Below are 20,030 nucleotides of genomic sequence, written 5' to 3' on the forward strand. Positions count from 1 at the left end.
GACCAGGTTTTCAAAGACAAATATTAAGAATCAGTTATATGAAGCTTTTTTTTAACCTATGTTTCCCATTTTTATAATAAATGGCAACATAAAAGCACTGACCAAAATAAAACATAATATAGATTAATCTGCTGCATTCTGAACCCAAGCACCAAGGTGTGAATTATGCAGATGCACAATTTCAACACAGTTAACAACTGACTAGATGAAAGTTATATCAAAGGTTAATGAGTTGGTGCTTTGGTAATAGCTTTCCCTTTACCTCTCCCTAGACTACTATTGTCTCCTTAGTGATTACTCTTCCTTATTCTAATTTATTCTACTCAGTTCAAGCAAATTAATAGTATTTAAAAAATAAGAAAGGAACACACAACCATCTCCACCTACCCTATACAAAACTATGTATGGTTCCTCATTATCTACAATGTGACAATGGCCCCCACTTATGTTTGGGGCCTAGCCTTGTCCTCCTGACTGTACATACATTAATCTATCTCACACTGTTACATGGTAGGAAATGAGAAACCATAAAGAGTTTTAAAAGTACAGGGTAGGTCGAGCTGGTTGTGATTCATTCATTCATTCATTCATTCATTCATTCACTCATTCACTCATTTATTTGATACCAAAGCACTTCTCAGCTCTGGTTTATGGTAGTGCTGGGGACTAAACTTGGGACTGGGGCTTTGGAGCCTCAGGCATGAGTTTCTTTGCATAACCATTATGCTATCTACTCCCACTCTCTTATTTTTTCAAGTATTATTAATCTGCTCGCACTGAGTAGAATATAATTGGGTTACCGGTTATCTCTATCAGGAACAACAAAATAAACCCCGTTATGGGCCCCCCAAATGACCTTGCCCTCAACTTGGATCAACAACAGTAGAGAATGTTACATCCTCCAAAGGGAGGATGGATAACATACTCTATGCTACACCTGAGGAAGATGGGTCCTGATATTGGGGCAGCTTGGAATGTTCCTACTCATGACCACAGAATGTGAGCTCAGATCTACAGGGATGCAGAGGTCACATAGGTCCCTAAGCTAATATGGGCCCCAGACCACATCAAATTGATGGGGTTTACAGTCAACAATATTTATAACCCTTTCCCATATTAAGGAGCTACTCTCTTCCCTGATCCAGCTTTCTGATCCTTTTTACAGCCATGACATCATCTCCCCAGACAATAACGTGGATCCACCTAAATATCAGATTTCAGGTTCAGGGAAAAAAAAAAAAAAAAAAAACTAGTACAGCCACAGGCCCTTTGGAATATAACTTCTTCTTTTTCTTTTAGCGTTTGCCCTTCTTCCGTAGCCAGTCATTGAGCCTGATGTAAAGTTTCAAGACCTCCTTTGAATCTGGAGAGGTGGCAGTCGTTGACTATGTGGGTCATAGTCTGTCTGTAGCCGCAGGGGCAGTTCGGGTCGTCTCTGGCTCCCCAGTGATGGAACATAGCGGCACACTGGCCATGGCCTGTTCAATAGCGATTGAGGAGGGCCCAGTCATAACGTGCTAGGTCAAAGCCGGGTTGATGCTTGCTGGGGTCTGTGATGAGGTGTTTGTTCTTTACCTCAGCTGACTGCCAGCTCTGTTTCCAAGAGACTGGAACAGAGAAGTTCAGTGTAGGTGTAGGGGACCAGATTGGGTGACAAGACGTCAAGCGTTGAACAGGGTGGGCGAAGATATCCACGTATATTGGCAGGTCCGGTAGAGCGTAGACGTGGAAAATGAACTTAGATGATGCCGCATCCCGACGAATATCTGGCGGGGCGATGTTGCTAAGAACTGGCAGCCATGGAACCGGGGTGGAACGGATGGTTTCAGAAATTATCCTCATGGAGGAATATAATTTGGAATCGACCAAGTGGACATGGGGGCTATGGAACCATACTGGGGCACAGTATTCTGCAGTGGAATAGCATAATGCCAGAGATGATGATCGTAGTGTGGAAGCACTCGCGCCCCATGAGGAGCTGGCCAGTCTTGCAATGATGTTATTCCTTGCGCCCACCTTTGCTGCAGTTTTTATGAGATGTTTGTGAAATGACAGAGTGCGATCGAGAGTAACGCCAAGATAGACTGGCTGGGCTTCATGCTGGATTCTCGTATCGCCAAGCTGCACATTAAGCTCACGCGAGGCCAAGGCATGGTGTAGATGGAAAACAGATGATACCGTTTTTGCAGTGCTAGGAATTAGTTGCCATTTTTTACAGTAATCAGATATCAGAGACATGTCTTTCGTGAGTGTTTCCTCGAGGATGTCGAACTTGGATGCCTGAGTTGCACAGCAGATGTCATCGGCGTAGATGAACTTCCTTGAAGAAGTTTCTGGGAGGTCACTGATGTAAATATTAAATAGTGTAGGAGCCAGAACAGAGCCCTGGGGGAGGCCACTTGAGACAAGTCTCCATCTGCTAGACTTGTCACCCAGATGCACCCGGAATCTTCTGTTTTGGAGAAGAAACGATATAGTGCTGGCCACCCATGGGGGCAGGCATCTTGAGATCTTGACCAGGAGACCACGGTGCCAGACCGTGTCATAGGCTGCTGTGAGATCAACAAAGACAGCACCCGTCTTTAAATTCTTCTGGAATCCATTTTCAATGTAAGTTGAGAGGGCCAGGGCTTGTTTGCAGGTAGATCTTCCTGGGCGGAAACCAGCCTGGGCGGGTGATAGGAATTTCTCTGTAAGATGAGAAATACGTGACAGAAGCAGCCTCTCAAGGAGTTTGTAACACACGGAGAGGAGAGAAATTGGTCTATAGCTGGCGGCCAGTGTTGGGTCTTTCTTTGGTTTCAAAACCGCTATAATCTTCGCACGACACCAAACTTTGGGCAAAGACTCAGATTCCAAGATGTGGGACAGGAATGAAGCGAGCCACTTCTTTGCCATGGGGCCCAGGTTAAGAATGAGTTCTGGGGTGATGTTATCATAGCCAGCAGCTGTTCCCGGTTTAACCCTCTTCAAAGCGTCTTCCAGTTCAGACAGTGTAAAGGGAGAGAGTTTTGGAGATGGACAAGATAACCGGAAGTGGGATGACCACTCATGGGAAATTTCTCTTTTCCAGACTGGGTCGATCTTAGCACGTCCAACTTGAGTTAGGTGACTGCCCACTGAGTTTGGAGATACGGGAGGATGGGAGACGGGAGGGGATTGGCTACCGGCACCCAGTCTGTGAAGAAGCTTCCAGGCCTTCCTACTTGAGTGGGTGAAGTTCAGACTTTCCGTGAGTTGTTGCCAGCGGGCTTGGCGTGCTGCATCCAGGGAGGCAATGAGATGGTCAGCCACATCTGGGTCGCCCGACTCATCATACTGCTTTAGTAGTTGCTCGCATTCAGCATCAAGACAAGGCGTATAGGAATATAACTAAAATATGCCTACTAGCTATCTACAAAATGGAGGACACACCAACTCTTCATCTGCACTATTCCAGCCTTTAGGTTGATGATTGGTCAACAATTTGTTTGGCTTTGTATGTTAACTCTCTTTTCAGCCACCAGGTTCCAGATGCTAGCATAATGCCAACCAGAATTTTCTGGAAAGACAACCCCACCAATGTGTCCTAGAGCTCTGATTCCCCAGAGCCCTGCACCACTAGGGAAAGAGAGAGGTAGGCTGGGAGTATGGATCGACCTGTCAGTGCTCATGTTCAGTGAGGAAGCAATTACAGAAGCCAGACCTTCCACCTTCTGCATCCTACAATGACATTGGGTCCATACTCCCAGAGGGTTAAAGAACAGGAAAGCTATCAGGGGAGGGGAGGAGATACGGAGATCTGGTGGTGGGAATTGTGTGGAGTTGTACCCCTCTTATCCTATGGTTTTGTCAATGTTTCATTTTTTATAAATAAAAATTTAAAAAAGAATATAATTGGGTTGAATATGCAGAAAAATGAAACTGGACCACTACATCTCACCATGAACAAAAGTAAACTCCAAATGGATCAAAGGTTTGGATATTGTATCAGAAACCATCAAATACTAGAAGAAAACATTGGCAGAATTCCTTTGGATGTAAGCTTTTGAAACATCTCTGATAATTTAGATCCAATCTCAGGAAAACAAAAGAAAAAGATATACCAATGAGATGACATCAAGGTGAAAAGCTACTGCACAACAAAATTAACTATGACTAAAACTGAGGGGCTCTCCACAAAATAGAGTATCTTCACATGTCAAGCATGCTATTTTGTTTGTCAAACATAATAACTAACCCCAAATCAATAGAGAACTCACCAAACTCAGCAAAAAACAAAACCAAAAACAACCCCATGCAAAAGTAGAGAGAGGATATGGACAGAATCTTTACCAAAGAAGAGATCCAAAAGGCAAAAAAACATATGAAAATATGCTCTAAGGCATTGTCAGAGAAATGCAAATAAAGAAAACAATGGGATACCACTTTATACCTGTGAGAACGGACAGTTACAAGAAATGTTGGAAAGGATGTGGAGAAAAATGAACCCTTGTACACTACTGGTGGTAATGCAAATTAGTCTAACTCCTGTAGAAAACCATCTAGAGACTTCTCAGAAAACTAGAAATGGGCCTACTCTACAAATGGACAATTCCTTTCTTAGGGATATATCCAAAGGAAACAAATTCACCCATTTGAGGATATTCATATATATATATATATGTTTATAAGCAGCACAATCTGTAATAACTCAGTCCTGAAAACAACCAGATGTCCAACAACAGATGAGTAGCTAAGAAAGTTGTGGTATATATACACAATGGATCTCAGCTATCAAATCATCTTTATCCCATCCTAGATGGAACTTCAAGGTATTATGTTAAGTGAGATAAGTCAAAAAGATAAGTAAATATACTAGATTATCTCATTTATAAGTGGAACTTAAACAAACCAGAAAAGGAAAACACAAAATGAATCCTGAAGTGGACTTTGGGCATAACTGCACCAAAGCAAAGCCTCAGAATATAGGGGTTGGGAGGGAGTACAAAGGGTCATAGGTTTCTGATGTGTCCATATGTCAACAACCATACTGTAAATTATTAATTCCCCAATAAATTGAAGAGAGAGAGAGTAATGTATGCAAGTAGCAAAAAATAAGAAAGTACAGATAGTGGCCCAGGAGTTAGTGTAGTGAATAAAGTATTGGATACTTGAGCATAAGGTTCTCAGTTCAAGCTTCAACATAACATTTGCTAGAGTGATGCTCTGATTCTCTCTCATTATAAGAAAAAAGATTGTATGGGCAATCCTTAAACAAATAAAAACAGAATGACTTTATAACCTAGTAATACCACTCTTTGGCATTTATCCAGTGGACACTCAAGCACTAATCAGAAGGGACATATGTATCCCTATGTTCATAGTTGCATTATTCATAATAGCCAAAGCGTGTAAGCAGCCTAAATGCCCATAATCAGATGACTGGATAAAGAACTTATGTGATATATATTACATGGAATACTATTTTTCAATCAAAAAAAGATATTGTGTCCTTTTGGACAAAATGGATGAAACTGAAGGTGAATATGCTTAGCAAACTAAGTAAAGAGATGAAAGACAATTAACAGATGATTTCACTACTATGTGGAATCTAGCTCTAATTTACATGAACTTGCCAAAAAAAAAAATCCAAACAAAACATAAGCAAGCAAACTGTTAATAATACTTATGAGAACTATGGTGATTATCTTTGGGAAGTGAGAAGGTGGGGGCAAAGGACTTTGGTGGGGGTGTGGTGTAGAATTATGAATTGTAATCTTGTAACAAACTATTAATAACATGTAAAGATAAATAAAGTATATACATATCATTTTGTACACAGAATGGCTTTGAACATGCGACTGTACCTCCAAGTTATGAAGTTTATGAGATTTAAACTCCATCCTAGTTCTTATGGACTGATGCAAGGCAGTGCATCTTGCTTGTCATAGAAAGGAAGATCTGGGGTAAAAGCCCCCCAACCTCCAAAGGCAAAAATATGACCTCTAACGGAAATAACCATGCCTCACTAAGCAAGGGGTTTTGATGGCTTGGGTAGATAGTAAGTAGGTAGGATTGATAACATAGTATTTATAGAGTTAAGTTCTGATGGAGTGGGAGTCACATACAAAATAACGTGTGCATGTCACTTACAACATACCCCATAAAAGTCATATAAAACATATATATCCTGGAATTGTTTATACTTGGCAAACTTGCTTTGAACGTCTGCTTTTTCTGATTAAGTGTAGTAAGCACCAATAAAAGGGGTCTAAACCTTGGTTGGGTGCTACAACCTGGGATCCCCTGTCTGCAGGGAACTTTCCAAATGCAGTCCCCCTGGACACAACTGCTCACAGCATTATGTGTGTCTTTCTTTCACTTCAGGTTAATGTTTGGGCCTAGGGCTCTGATAAACTTACCAAAAGAATTACCCACCTATTTACAGGTGGGCATAACTTGCCTGTAAGTAAGTCATTCCAATTCAAGTAATTTTTTAATTTTTATTTATTTATTTTCCCTTTTGTTGCCCCTTGTTATAGTTATTATTGTTGTTGTTTTGATGTTCTCGTTGTTAGATAGGACAGAGAGAAATGGAGAGAGGAGAGGAAGACAGAGGGGGAGAGAAAGACAGACACCTGCAGACCTGCTTCACTGCGTATGAAGCGACTCCCTTGCAGGTGGGGAGCTGGGGGCTCCAACCGGGATCCTTACCCTAGTCCTTGCGCTTCGCGCCACATGTGCTTAACCTGCTGTGCTACCACCCAACTCCCTCAAGTAAAGTTTTTACACAGAAAAAACTGAAATGGAAAGAAGTATAACATAAGGTCCTCTATTCCCCAAGAGAAAACTATCCAATTCAGAGAATGGCTTAAATGGAAAGAATCAAGAGCACCAAATGCTGGCAAGAATTTGGAGCAACTTGGATTCTTATACATTCCTGGAAGAAGTACATATTAGTACAGTCATTTTCAAAACACATTAGCATTTGAAATTGAACTTAAGCATGAAGATAGTGTTTATAACTTATCATTTCATAATATTCCCAAATGGAACCAATGCAAATATCTAAAAATAGTGTAATTTTTTTTATGCACTTTACTATTTATAAGGTCCCAGGTTCAAGCTCCAGCACTTTGGAAGCACCACTGCACTAGGGGAATCTTACTGAATGGTGGGGTCTGGCCTCTTCTCTCTCTCTCTCTCTCTCTCCCCTCCCTCCCACCCCTTCCTCTCTGTCTGAAATAAAATGAACTAAAATGTTGACCCAAGAGTGATAGAATCGCACACACACATGAAAGACCTTGACACCATAAAACAAAAAATAAAACGGGAGAAAGAAATGGGGGGGGGTCATAACAGTCATAGTAAAATACTCTCATGTCTTTTAAAAGCAAATGAGCTATAACTACAAGTCACACCAGCAATAAAACTTATAAACATTTTAAATGAAAGAAATCTGATACAAAGGAGTACATGGTATCTGTCAAAAATGAAGAAATTATCACCCATCTTAAAAGGTGGCAAGGAATTTCAGCTGAGGGATGGAGGAGATAGCATAATGGTGATACAGAAAGATTTTAATGCTTTAGGTTCCTGTCCCCTGTAACATCATAAGTGAGAGCTGAGCAGTGATTTGGTATGGGGGGGGGGGGGCGGGGAGAATCAGCTGATTCACAGAGGTACCAGTATAATTCTCCCTCCACGCTATGGTCTTGACTTTGATAAATGATCAAGTAAACACAGAAACACAGATTATTAACATAGTACTTAGTGGAAGAATCAGAAGTAAGAGGCTCACGAGAGAGTCCCTAGGTGCTACTACAACTACAAGAAATGTTAACCCTCAGAATCAGAGAGGCCAGGAATTGTAAGAGGTGGTCTTCAAGGCTGGACAACATACTCTATGCTACACCTGAGGAAGATGGGTCCTGATATTGGGGCAGCTTGGAACGTTCCTACTCATGACCACAGAATGTGAGCTCAGATCTACAGGGATACAGAGGTCACATAGGCTCCTAAACTGAATATAAGCCCCAGATCACATCAAATCAATGGGGTTTACAGTCAACAATATTTATACCCTTTTCCCATATTAGGGAACTACTCTCTTCCCTGATCCAGCTTTCTGGTCCTTTTTCCAGCCATGACATCATCTCCCTAGACAATAACTTGGATCCACCTGCATATCAGATTTCAGGCTCGGGGGGGGGGGGGGGAAGCTAGTATAGCCACAGGCCATTTGGAATATAACTAAAATATGCCTACTAGCTATCTACAAAATGGAGGACACACCAACTCTTCATCTGCACTATTCCAGCCTTTAGGTTGATGGTTGTTCAACAATTTGTTTGGCTTTGTATGTTAACTCTCTTTTCAGCCACCAGGTTCCAGATGCTAGCATAATGCCAACCAGAATTCCCTGGACAGACAACCCCACCAATGTGTCCTAGAGCTCTGATTCCCCAGAGCCCTGTATCACTAGGGAAAGAGAGAGGCAGGCTGGGAGTATGAATCAACCTGTCAACACCCATGTTCAGTGAGGAAGCAATTACAGAAGCCAGACCTTCCACCTTCTGCATCCCACAGTGACACTGGGTCCATACTCCCAGAGGGTTAAAGAATAGGAAAGCTATCAGGAGAGGGGATGGGACAGAGTTCTGGTGGTGGGAATTGTGTAGAGTTGTACCCCTCTTATCCTATGGTTTTGTCAATGTTTCCTTTTTATAAATAAATGAAAAAAAAGGTAGTCTCTAAGACAATCAGACTTTCGAGTCATGACTGTTTTTAAATAATTTATATAGAGAGAGCACAAATGTTTCCACTTAAATTTTCAGTAGCTTTCTGACAACTTGTAGAAAGATCCAGAACATCACTAGCCAGACTTAATGCTCTGTGTCCATTATCTACAGCTCTGACAGCATAATAGTTTTAGTCAGAGAGATTTTGAAATAACAGTGACATTTTTTTATTGTTTTAATTATGACCAAGTCCATAGGATAAGAGGGGTACAATTTCACACAATTCCCACCACCAGAGTTCCACATCTCATCACTGGAAGTTTTCCTATTCTTTTTTTTGCTTCCAGAATTATGGCTGGGGCTTGATGCTTGCACTCTGAATCCACTACTCCTGTACGCCATCTCTTTTCCATTGTTGTTGTTGGATAGGACAGAGGGAAACTGAGAGAGGGAGAGAAAGATAGACACCTGCAGATCTGCTTCACTGCTTGCGAAGTGACCTCACCCCCTTGCCGGTGAGGAGCTGGGGGCTCGAACTGGATCTTTGAGCTGGTCCTTGCACTTTGCACCACATGTGCTTAACCTGGTGTGCTACTGCCTGGCCCCAAAGCTTTCCTATTTTTTTTTTAAAGATTTTATTTATTTATGAGAAAGATAGGAGGAGAGAAAGAACTAGATATCACTCTGGCACATGTGCTGCCGGGGATCAAACTCGGGACCTCATGCTTGAGAGTCCAAAGCCCTATTACTGCACTACTTCCCAGACCACAAGCTTTCCTATTCTTTATCCCTCTGGAAGTATGAACTCAGGATCATTATAGGTGCAAACAGTGAGAGGTCTGGCTTCTGTAATTGCTTCTCCACTAGACATGGGTGTAGACAGGTTAATCCATACTCCCAGCCTGTTTCTATCTTTCCCTAGTGGGACAGGCCTCTGGAGAGGTGGGGTTCCAGGACACAGTGGTGAAGTCATCTGCCCAGGGAAGTCAGGTTGGCACCATGGTAGCATCTGCAATTTGGTAGCTAAGAAGCATTAAGATATAAAGCAGAATAGATTGTTTAAAAATCAAGAACCAAAAGGTAACAATTGAGTAGATGAGACTTGGGGTCTCCATTTTAGAAAAAGCTAGGAAGTCTACTGTAGATTTATTCCAAGGGGCCCATGACTTTACTAATTTTTGCCAGAGCCAGACAGCTAACATGCAGGTGGGCTAAAGGTATTATCTGGGGAGATGGTGTCAGAATTAGACATAAGATAAGAAAGCTGGATCAGGGCAGAGAGTAGCTCCCAAATATGAGAAAAGTATATAAATACCATTAACTGTAAACCTCACAGCTCTGATCTGGTGATCTGAACAGTGACATTCTTAATAGAATAATCTGTTATAGTATTAGCTTGTTCTGCTAATTGACCTTTTAGTACAAACTTGATGGGCCTAGAACTCGAATAAATCCCTCTCTGCATTGTTACCAGTCATTTCTATCAGGAACAACAAGATAGACCCTTTTGTGGGTCCCCATAGGACCTTGCCCTCAACTTGGATCAACAACGGTAGAGAATGTTCCATCCTCTAAAGGGAGGATGGACAACATACTCTATGCTACACCTGAGGAAGATGGGTCGATACTAGGGCAGCATAGAATGTTCCTACTCATGACCACAGAATGTGAGCTCAGATCTACAGGGATGCAGAGGTAACATAGGCTCCTAAGCTAATTATGGGCCCCATATCATATCAAATCGATGGGGTTTACAGCCAACAATTTTTATACCCCCTTCCCATATTAGGGAGCTACTCTCTTCCCTGATCCAGCTTTCTGGTCCTTTTCCCAGCCATGATATCATCTCCCTAGACAATAACTTGGGTCCACTGCATATTAGATATCAGGCTCAGGCAAAAACTAGTAAAGTCATGGCCCCTTGCAATATACCTAAAATAGACCTACTAGCTATTTCCAAAATGAAGACCCCAAATCTTCATATGCAATATTCTTTCCTTTAGGTTCCTGATTAGTTAACAATTTGTTCTGCTTTATGTCTTAACTCTTTTTCAGCCACCAGGTTCCAGATGCTACCATGATGCCAACCTGACTTCCCTGGACAGACAACCCCACCAAGGTGTCCTGGAGCCCCACCTCCCCAAACCCCTGTCCCACTAAGGAAAGAGAGACTAAGAGTATGGATCATCCCAGTGCCCATGTTCAGCGGAGAAGCAATTACAGAAGCCAGACCTTCCACCTCTGCATCCCACAGTGACCTTGGGTCCATACTCCCAGAGGGTTAAAGAATAGGAATGCTATCAGGGGAGGGGATGGGATACGGAGGTCTGGTGGTGGGAACTGTGTGAAGTTGTACCCCTCTTATACTATGGTTTTGTCAATGTTTCCTTTTTATAAATAAAAAATTAAAATAAATAAATAGAATAATCTCCAAGTATACTGAGATGAAATGTCTTTTTTTTCACTGCACATTTAAGTGTACTGTACTTTAGTAATGGAACTTTTCTTCTGCTTTAAATAGTACAAAACATGTGTATACCATTGGCATTATTCTGAGTTCTTTAAAACAAATAATTCCTTACATCACTGAGAGAGTGGAAATGATTTTATAACTATTTATCCTACTGTCAGCTAAGGGAGTTATAAGAGTCCTTAATAATCTGGGGCTCAAAACACACACAGAAAAAATTTAAAGTGAATAAAATTTATAATGTAAGACGAAAGACTACAAACAACAAAACAAAATATCTAAATTATTCTGTTTTTGCTGGTGGATTGTGCTTAACATTTACAATTTTAGGTGAGTAAGATTCAGTTGGCTGGTTCAAATTTTCAAAAATATTTTCTCTGTACAAAATCTCCAGCACTGAAGTGTTATTATTAGGAAGGAGCTAAATCGGACGCTGACTATGAAAGCTATAGTTCTAAGTTCAGGAAGCCTGTTATCTGGAGATACCACTACAGTGACAAATAAATACTACTTGGTCAGCTAAACAATAGCCTCAATATGACACCTTCCCCTATAGAAAAATAAAGCAGTGTAAGTCAAATTCTAACTAAGTGATTAATGACTGAAATTAGAAGGAAAAGTAAGTTCACTAAAAGCTCTCTCTCCTACCCTTATCCAGGACAGGGCCATGTTTAAGTGAATCAATCCTAAACTGGGTTCTTGATGTGGTTTCAATGGAAAACCCTTTTGAATGGGACCTCTAAATAAGAGTAATGGTAAGTTTAACATACAAAAAAAAGCTTTGGACCTGCTAGGTCATAGGGAAAATTTTATAAAGAGAATCTTGAAGTGAGTTTAAAACACAAAAGGTACTTGTGTCAGTTCTTTCAGCAAACTAATCTCGTTCTATACAAACAGAGGAAAAAAGTTACTCCTTCTGAGATATGCTGAAATGAAATGAGGGAGATGTAGCTCATTTATCCACAGATAATAGGTTGTGATGAAAACTATAATTTGTCTTTTATTCTTCAATGAAATGGACTTCATAGAGTTGAACAGGCCACTTGGGTTTTGCAAAAATCTTGGGCTAAAGCAAAGTTCCACTATTCTCTAAAGTAAAAAAATATCAATAGAGTGAAGCATTTAGGGTAAAAAAGGTTGCTTTTCTTTCTCAAGAAATCAGTTTCCAACTTGTTGTATTGGTGTTTTTAATTCACAGAACCAGCAGCAGTAGGAGACTGGGATAGGACTAAGGAAGGAAAATGGAAATCATAAAATGACCACTTTTTAATTTAAAAACAACCTTACAATGATATTCCAAGATTATGAAGCACTTGCAAATTGCAGTTAAGTATGCCTAGTTCCTTGTTAGTTGTTGTGGTTTTCCTAAATCTGAGAATGTTTGCACACATAGGAAGAGATTAAAGTTAAGGGAGGAGAACTTTTTCGTGTGTATTTAAGATTTGTTTGTTTTCATGAGAGAGAAAGAGAAAAAAGAAACTGCTCAGCTCCGGCATATGGCAGTTCTGGGGGCCCAAGGCCTCTGGTAAGCCAGGCAAGCAAATCTGGTATGCAGCTTCTGGCACTATCTGCCTAGCTGAGGAGAACTTACCATGCTCCAATGAGTAAAATATTTCAAGGGGATGGGTGTTTATTCATGTTCATTAATACATCCAGAATACAAAAAAGATAGCCAAAGGCACCTGTAGACTCACCATCCAGACTCATAGTGTTAATATTTCAGCATACTATACGTGTATATGCATTTGATATTTACTTTAAATTGAATCAAATGTCATGATACTTTACTCCTAAATCACATGCAATAAAGATATTTTCTACATGTCAAGGTATTATGATTGCAGTTAAGCATAATATTCCCATTTAACATCATGAATTATATCTTGTTATGTCTCTTTTATCTCCTATAATCTATAACAGTCATATCTCCTTTTCTCCCTCATAGCAATGAAATTTTAAAGAGATCATGTGGGGTGTCAGGGAGGTAGTACACCTTGTTAAGCACACACATTAGCAGGTGCAAGGATCCAGGTTCAAGCCTCTAGTCCCTACATGAAGGGAGGATGTTCCATGAGTGGTGAAGCAGGTCTGCAGGTGTCTCTCTCTATCTCTCCCATTTCTCTCAGTAGCTCTCTGTTCTATCCAATAAAATAAAATAAAAAAGGGAGAGAGATCATGTTAGTTTTCTTATAGAATCTCTCTTAATTTGGAATTTGAAATGTATATTTAAAAAAATCCTCAGAGGGGGACAGAGTTAAGATGGTGGCTTAAAGATGATACCTGGCCAACTCTCTTCAAAAAATCTGATTTAAACCTGGGAACTCCAAGTTAGGATCTCCAGGCCAATAGGAGAAAAACTATAGAGGAAGGGACATTGAAGAACCATTGTGGAATATTATAACTTAACTTTAAGTTGGCAAACTGGTTCTGAGGACAAATGGAGCAGATGCCACCAAACTGCAAATAATATCATGATGCCAACCTGCTTTTCCTGGGCAGACGACCTCACCAATGTGTCCTGGCACAGGCTGAGTGTATGGATCAACCTGTCAACACCCATGTCCATCAGAGAAACAATTACAGAACCCAGACCTTCTACCTTCAGCACCCCATAAAGATCTTTGGTCTATATTCCCAGAGGGATAAAGAATAGGGAAACTTCTAAGGGGGGGGGGAGGGCTAGGGAACTCCAGTGGTGGGAATTGAATTGTATGTATGGAATTGTAGCTTTCTTATATTACAACCTTGTCAGTCATTACTAAATCACTAAAAATCAAAACAAAACAAACAACAACAAAAACTCTCAGATGCCTAAACAAAATTTTAATCTGCATGCTTTTTTAAAAAATATTTATTTATTCCCTTTTGTTGCCCTTGTTGTTTTATTGTTGTAGTTATTATTGTTGTTGTCATTGGTGGATAGGACAGAGAGAAATGGAGAGAGGAGGGGAAGACATAGAGGAGGAGAGAAAGATAGACACCTGCAGACCTGCTTCACCGCCTGTGAAGCGACTCCCCTGCAGGTGGGGAGCTGGGGTTCGAACCGGGATCCTTATGCGGGTCATTGTGCTTTGCGCCACCTGCGCTTAACCCGCTGCGCTACAGCCCGACTCCCTGCATGCTTTTTTTTTTTTTAAAAATTATGAGATGGAAATATTGACAAGAACAGGGAGCCAGGTGCTGAAGCACTTGGTTGAGTGCACAAGTTACAATGCGCAAGGATCCAGGTTCCAGTCCCTGTTTCCCACATGCAGGGGGAAAGCTTCACAAGTGGTGAAGCACGGCTGCAGGTGTCTTTCTGTCTCTCCCTCTCTATCAACCCCTTCCCTCTCAATTTCTGGCTGTCTCTATCCAATAAAAAAATAAAGACAATAAAAAAAATTTTTTTAAAGTGATAATGACAAGAATATAGGATGAGAGGGATACAACTCTACAGAATTCCCACCACCAGAACTCCATATCCCATCCCCTCCCCTGATAGTGTTCCTATTCTTTATTTCTCTGGAGTATGGGTCCAAGGTCATTATGGGCGGGCAGAAGGTAGAAGGTCTGGCTTCTGTAATTGCTTTCCCACTGAACATGGGGATTGGCAGGTTGATCCATACTCCTAGTCTCTCTTTCCTTAGTGGGACAAGGGTTTAGGGAGGTGGGGCTCCAGGACACCTTGGTGGGGTTGTCTGTCCAGGGAAGTCAGGTTGGCATCATGGTAGCATCTGGAACCTGGTGGCTGAAAAGAGTTAAGACATAAAGCAGAACAAATTGTTGACTAATCAGGAACCTAAAGGAAAGAATATTGCATATGAAGATTTGGGGTCTCCATTTTGGAAATAGCTAGTAGGTCTATTTTAGGTATATTGCAAGGGGCCATGACTTTACTAGTTTTTGCCTGAGCCTGATATTTAATATGCAGTGGACCCAAGTTATTGTCTAGGAAGATGATATCATGGCTGGGAAAAGGACCAGAAAGCTGGATCAGGGAAGAGAGTAGCTCCCAAATATGGGAAAAGTATATAAATATTGTTGACTGTAAACCCCATTGATTTGAGCTGGGCCCCATATTCAGCACAGGAGCCTATGTAACCTCTGCATCCCTGTAGGTTTGACCTCACATTCTGTGGTCATGGCTAGGAACATTCCAGGTTGTACTAATTTCAGGACCCATCTTCCTTGGGTGGTAGGTAGAATATGTTATCCAACCTCCCTTTGGAGAATGGAACAATCCCTACCATTGTTGATCCACATTAAGGGCAAGGTTCTATAGGGGCTCACAAAGGGGTCCTGTTGTTCCTGATGGAGATAATCAATGACAGTAGCGAGAGAGATCTGTTAGAGATCTAGGCCCATCATGTCTGTGTGGGAAACCCAGGACTCACTGACTAAGGCCCCAGGTGATGAGGTGACCTGGTAGTGACTAAAGAGTCATCATTAAAGTATGCTAGTTTCTTGCCCTTATTCAGCTTTTATACTACTTACTTTGTCTGACAAGGTTAGCTTTGCAGTGACTGAGGGAAGTGTAATAGGTAGGTAAGGAAATCTAAGTAGAAACTATTTGATTAGGTACTTTATGGTGTCTTTTTTAGGCCTTTCTAATGACACCTATTTATTCATTTTGATGACTTATTTCACTACTTAAGTGTTTGACAAGAAATTGTAGTTTCAAACTAAAATATAATTATAATTCAAAGTCTGGACCACATTTGACTTGAAGATTTCACTGTAAAGGTAGATTCAAAGAAATCAAATCTTTATAGAAACTTTAATTTTTAGCAAAGGCCTACTTACCTAACCAGGTAAGATACTGGCATCATATTTACAAAGGAGCACTTACTGGCAATCAGATTATGCTGTGCTGACCTAGAAGTAGCTCTGCACTGTGTGCCAGTTCAGACATGAGACTGTTTGTAGTCTGAGGCCTGAGTCAGTTCCATTCCCCATCTGAAGACTTGGGGTGAGAAAAAAGGGTGGTGATATCTAATGAGTACTGACAGTGTCTTGGGTACTAGACTAGACCAGGGAAATATAAAAATTTTTAAAAGATTGTGAATATAGGTGCTTTAAAGGTATTTCTTTCAGGAAAAAATAAAGAAGATATATAACTCATTAATTATTTCTGAAACTGTCCATCTGAAAGTTATACCTGTCTTTATCAGATGGCACCTATGCCACACATATAGGTCTGATACTGTCACTTAGAACATAGAGGCAGGCAAAATATGAGACATGGTTACTGAAAAAGCTTCAGTGGGGCATTTTAAAACAAGTTAGGGGCCCAAGTATGACTTTCACCATTGCTGGTTAAAGTTTGGGTTGTATAAAGGGTTTCTTTGTGGGAACTAAAATTCAAGAGGTTTTTGCTATAATACACACATAAGATCTTAGTCTAAGACCACAGTTGGGAAAACTAATTTGGGTGGGTAAGTGGAATATTTAGTTCTAGGCTAAAAATTTCACTTATTACCCCAAGACATTTAGAAACTCCAATAAAATTCCCTTGAGATAACATTCCATGTTTTTAAATAAGGGCAGCACTGAGACTGTGAGTCACAAAGAAGCTATGTCTCTGTGATGCCAAAACAAATGGGGCAAATTGGTTAGTTCCACTTAAAAAAAAAAAAAAGAAAAGAATAAACTATTGACTTGAGGGCAAATTTACTGACCAGTGTTTTTTCTACCTGTCACCTCACTGGCATTGTATGCAACATTACTGTCCATATGTACTACTAATACTATTATCTAAAAGGTCCACCAAATACTATTAACACTAAATGAGAAAGCTTCTCAGGGCAGACAAAAATTTAAATAAAACAAATTGAGATTTATCCCTTTCTCTAACATACCATGACCCAATTTTTGTTTATAAAAATATGCCTTTAACATTAAATATGAAAACCATGTTTGGATAATGCACATGCACAAATGAAATGATATTTAAACAATGGTTCCCACAATCATAACTCTATCAGATTGTGTATAATGATGGGAATGATATAATATTGTACACTTGTAAAACACAAAGTCCTCTACAAAACCCTTCACCCACCTTTAAATAATTATGCGTAAAAGAAACATAGCTTTTAAATAAAACATCCAAATGAGGAGGCTGGTTGTTTGAACTTTTAACTGTTCAAGCAGCCTCCTTTGCATCAGTTTTGGAGTGTCTTGTGTCTAAAAAGAAGGAATGCCAGATGAAGCATATCCTCTGTGGTGTGGCAGGGGGTCCATTCCAGCTTCGATTCTACAACCATATGTAATAAGATAAAGAGTTCATGAACCAGTGGACTATTTTAAGAGGATCACAGGATAAGAAAGATCTTTGAGAAATCATCTAGTGCATTTCCTCCTTGTTAGCCAGAATCATATTTTTAACCATATTTTGAAAACAATGCCAAATTGCCAAGGGAGAAGATGTCATACCTAGCCATGTACAACTCTTCTTCCTTTAACACTTGAATTGAATTCACAAACGTAGTAGCCCAAGGACAAAGCTAGGTAAAGAAAAAAGTTTGGGTTCTGCCCAGTAAAAGCACACTTCTGATTTAGAAGAGACAGCAGCTACTTAACTCTACTAATTAGCTGCCATGAGAACCTAACATTTTTCAAAGAGGCATCAAATGATGAGTGAATACAATTAAATTTTTTATTGGGGGGCTGGGCAGTAGTGCAGTAGGTTAAGTTCACATGGCGCCAAGCGCAAGGACCGGCAATAAGGATCCCACTTCCAGTCCCTGTCTCCCCACCTGCAGGGGGGTCGCTTCACAGGCGGTGAAGCAGGTCTGCAGGTGTCTTTCTCTCCCCCTCTCTGTCTTCCCCTCCACTCTACATTTCTCTCTGTCCTATCCAACAATAACAATGGTGATAACAACAACAATAATAACACTAATAAAACAACAGCAACAAAGGGGGAAAAGGAAAAATAGCCTCCAGGAGCAGTGGATTCATAGTGCAGGCACCGAGCCCCAGTAATATCCCTGGAAGAAAAAAATTATTATCTTTATTTATTGGATAGAGACAGCCAGAAATCAAGAGGATAAGAGAAGATAGAGAAGGAGAGAGAAAGAGAGACACTGTTCTTGAAGCTTCCTCCCTGCAGGTGGGGGCTGGGGGCTCAAACTCTGGTCCTTCCTTGTGCACTGTAACATGAGAGGTCAATCAGGTGCACCACCACCCAGCCCAGAATGAATACAAGTTTTAAAAATACATTGTGAATCCAAGACAGATAGCTCACTGTGCCAGGCACTACCTTGCCATGTATGCGCCTCAGAATGGACCTTTAGCACCAAGACACGTGCCATGGCACAGGTATTGTGTCTCTCTCTGTCTCTCTGAACAAAAGAATGGCCTAGAATTAGTAAAACAGCATTTGTGAGGTCTCAGTTTTACTCCCACACCAAAAATATTGATGTGCATGACACACACGAGCAAACACATACACGCACACAAACACACACATTGAATTGTAAGGGAAGTCATGATATATTTTATATTTTTGCATAGAAAAATTATGTAGTGACTTTCCTGACAATGCAATATATATACAGGGAGTAAATAAAATGTTTCTAGGGACTGTTTCAACTTTGAACTACCAGTCTGCAATTTCTGAATTCCTCCCACTTACACTGAAGTTTTTCTTTTCCTTTTTCTTCTTGAGTTCTGTCTTCTATAGAGTTGAAGTAAAGCTGGCTACTATCATATGCTTGAAGATAGAGCTAAGTTAAATACATCCAGTTCCCTAACCTCACTCCACAAGGCATGCTTATTAACATATTTATTAAATCATGCCTTTGATACTTCTAAGTCCTGGTCTTAAAAACTCACAGTTGCTGTCAGTAGACTGCAGATTTGGCAAGCATGAGGTCCCGAGTTCGAACTTTGACACTACAAATGCCAGAATGATGCTCTAAGCTGTCTCTCTTGTTAATGAATAAATAAATCTTTTAAAAATTCATTGTTAAGGATTTGGCTATTTGGTGATGAAACTGGAAATATATGTTTACAAATCATGAACTGTATGAGTGTATAGGATCTATATTTTTAAAGAAACCACAGAACTTACATTAATAAAAAGAAGGGCTTGAAAATATTACTTAATAAAACATGTTCTTGGTTGGAGTGGCTGTTATAAAGATGTGAATTGTTTCCATATTTATTTATTTAGCAAACATGTACTGAGTGTCCATTATGTCCCAGACAATTCCAATCAAAATCACAATGAAATTACTGTGTGTGTGTGTGTGTGTGTGTGTGTGTGTGTGTGTGTGAAGGGAGGAGGCAGTCTGGAAGTTGCCGAAAATAATTCTTAAATTAATCTAGAAGAATAAACAAGAAAGAATAGTTAAGTTAAAAAATGCAAAATGAAAAATGTTTTTTTCAAATTAAAAGTAATTAAATGTACTTTTAAAAAGCCAGACAAAAATTAAAAAGGTATAAAAATTAAACCCCCAACAACCCGACCACCCAGAGACAGAAAGTCTCTTTGACAAATTTAACTTTTCACGTCCTCTTCGATCTTTTAAGATATACATAGGTTCTTCTTTCTTTTTTGTCTCTTTATCAATACTGTTTTATAAACTAATTAAAAAAAAAACTCAATGTTAAAGAGATTAACTTTGTGTATAGTACCGCTTAGAAATGCAGTCTCCGGAGGTCGGGCAGTAGCACAGTGGGTTAAGTGCACATGGCACGAAGTGCAAGGACTGGCTAAGGATCCCAGTTCGAGCCCTGGCTCCCCACCTGCAGGGGAGTCGCTTCACAGGTGGTGAAGCAGGTCTGCAGGTGTCTGTCTTTCTCTCCCCCTCTCTGTCTTCCCTTCCTCTCTCCATTTCTCTCTGACCTATCCAACAACAACAATAATAATAACC

The 20,030-nt window shown here is 40.3% G+C and overlaps 1 protein-coding gene across 1 annotated transcript in view; it reads right to left on the reverse strand.

Moving 5' to 3' along the window:
- Positions 1 to 20,030, reverse strand: part of SLX4IP (SLX4 interacting protein) — a 135,061-nt gene that overhangs the window by 24,873 nt on the left and 90,158 nt on the right. Inside the window, 1 exon segment of the mRNA XM_060186534.1 lies at positions 8,787 to 8,812. Coding sequence (XP_060042517.1) covers positions 8,787 to 8,812 — 26 coding nt within the window.

Source organism: Erinaceus europaeus, chromosome 1 (genome assembly GCF_950295315.1).
Source record: "Erinaceus europaeus chromosome 1, mEriEur2.1, whole genome shotgun sequence".
NCBI lineage: Eukaryota > Metazoa > Chordata > Mammalia > Eulipotyphla > Erinaceidae > Erinaceus > Erinaceus europaeus.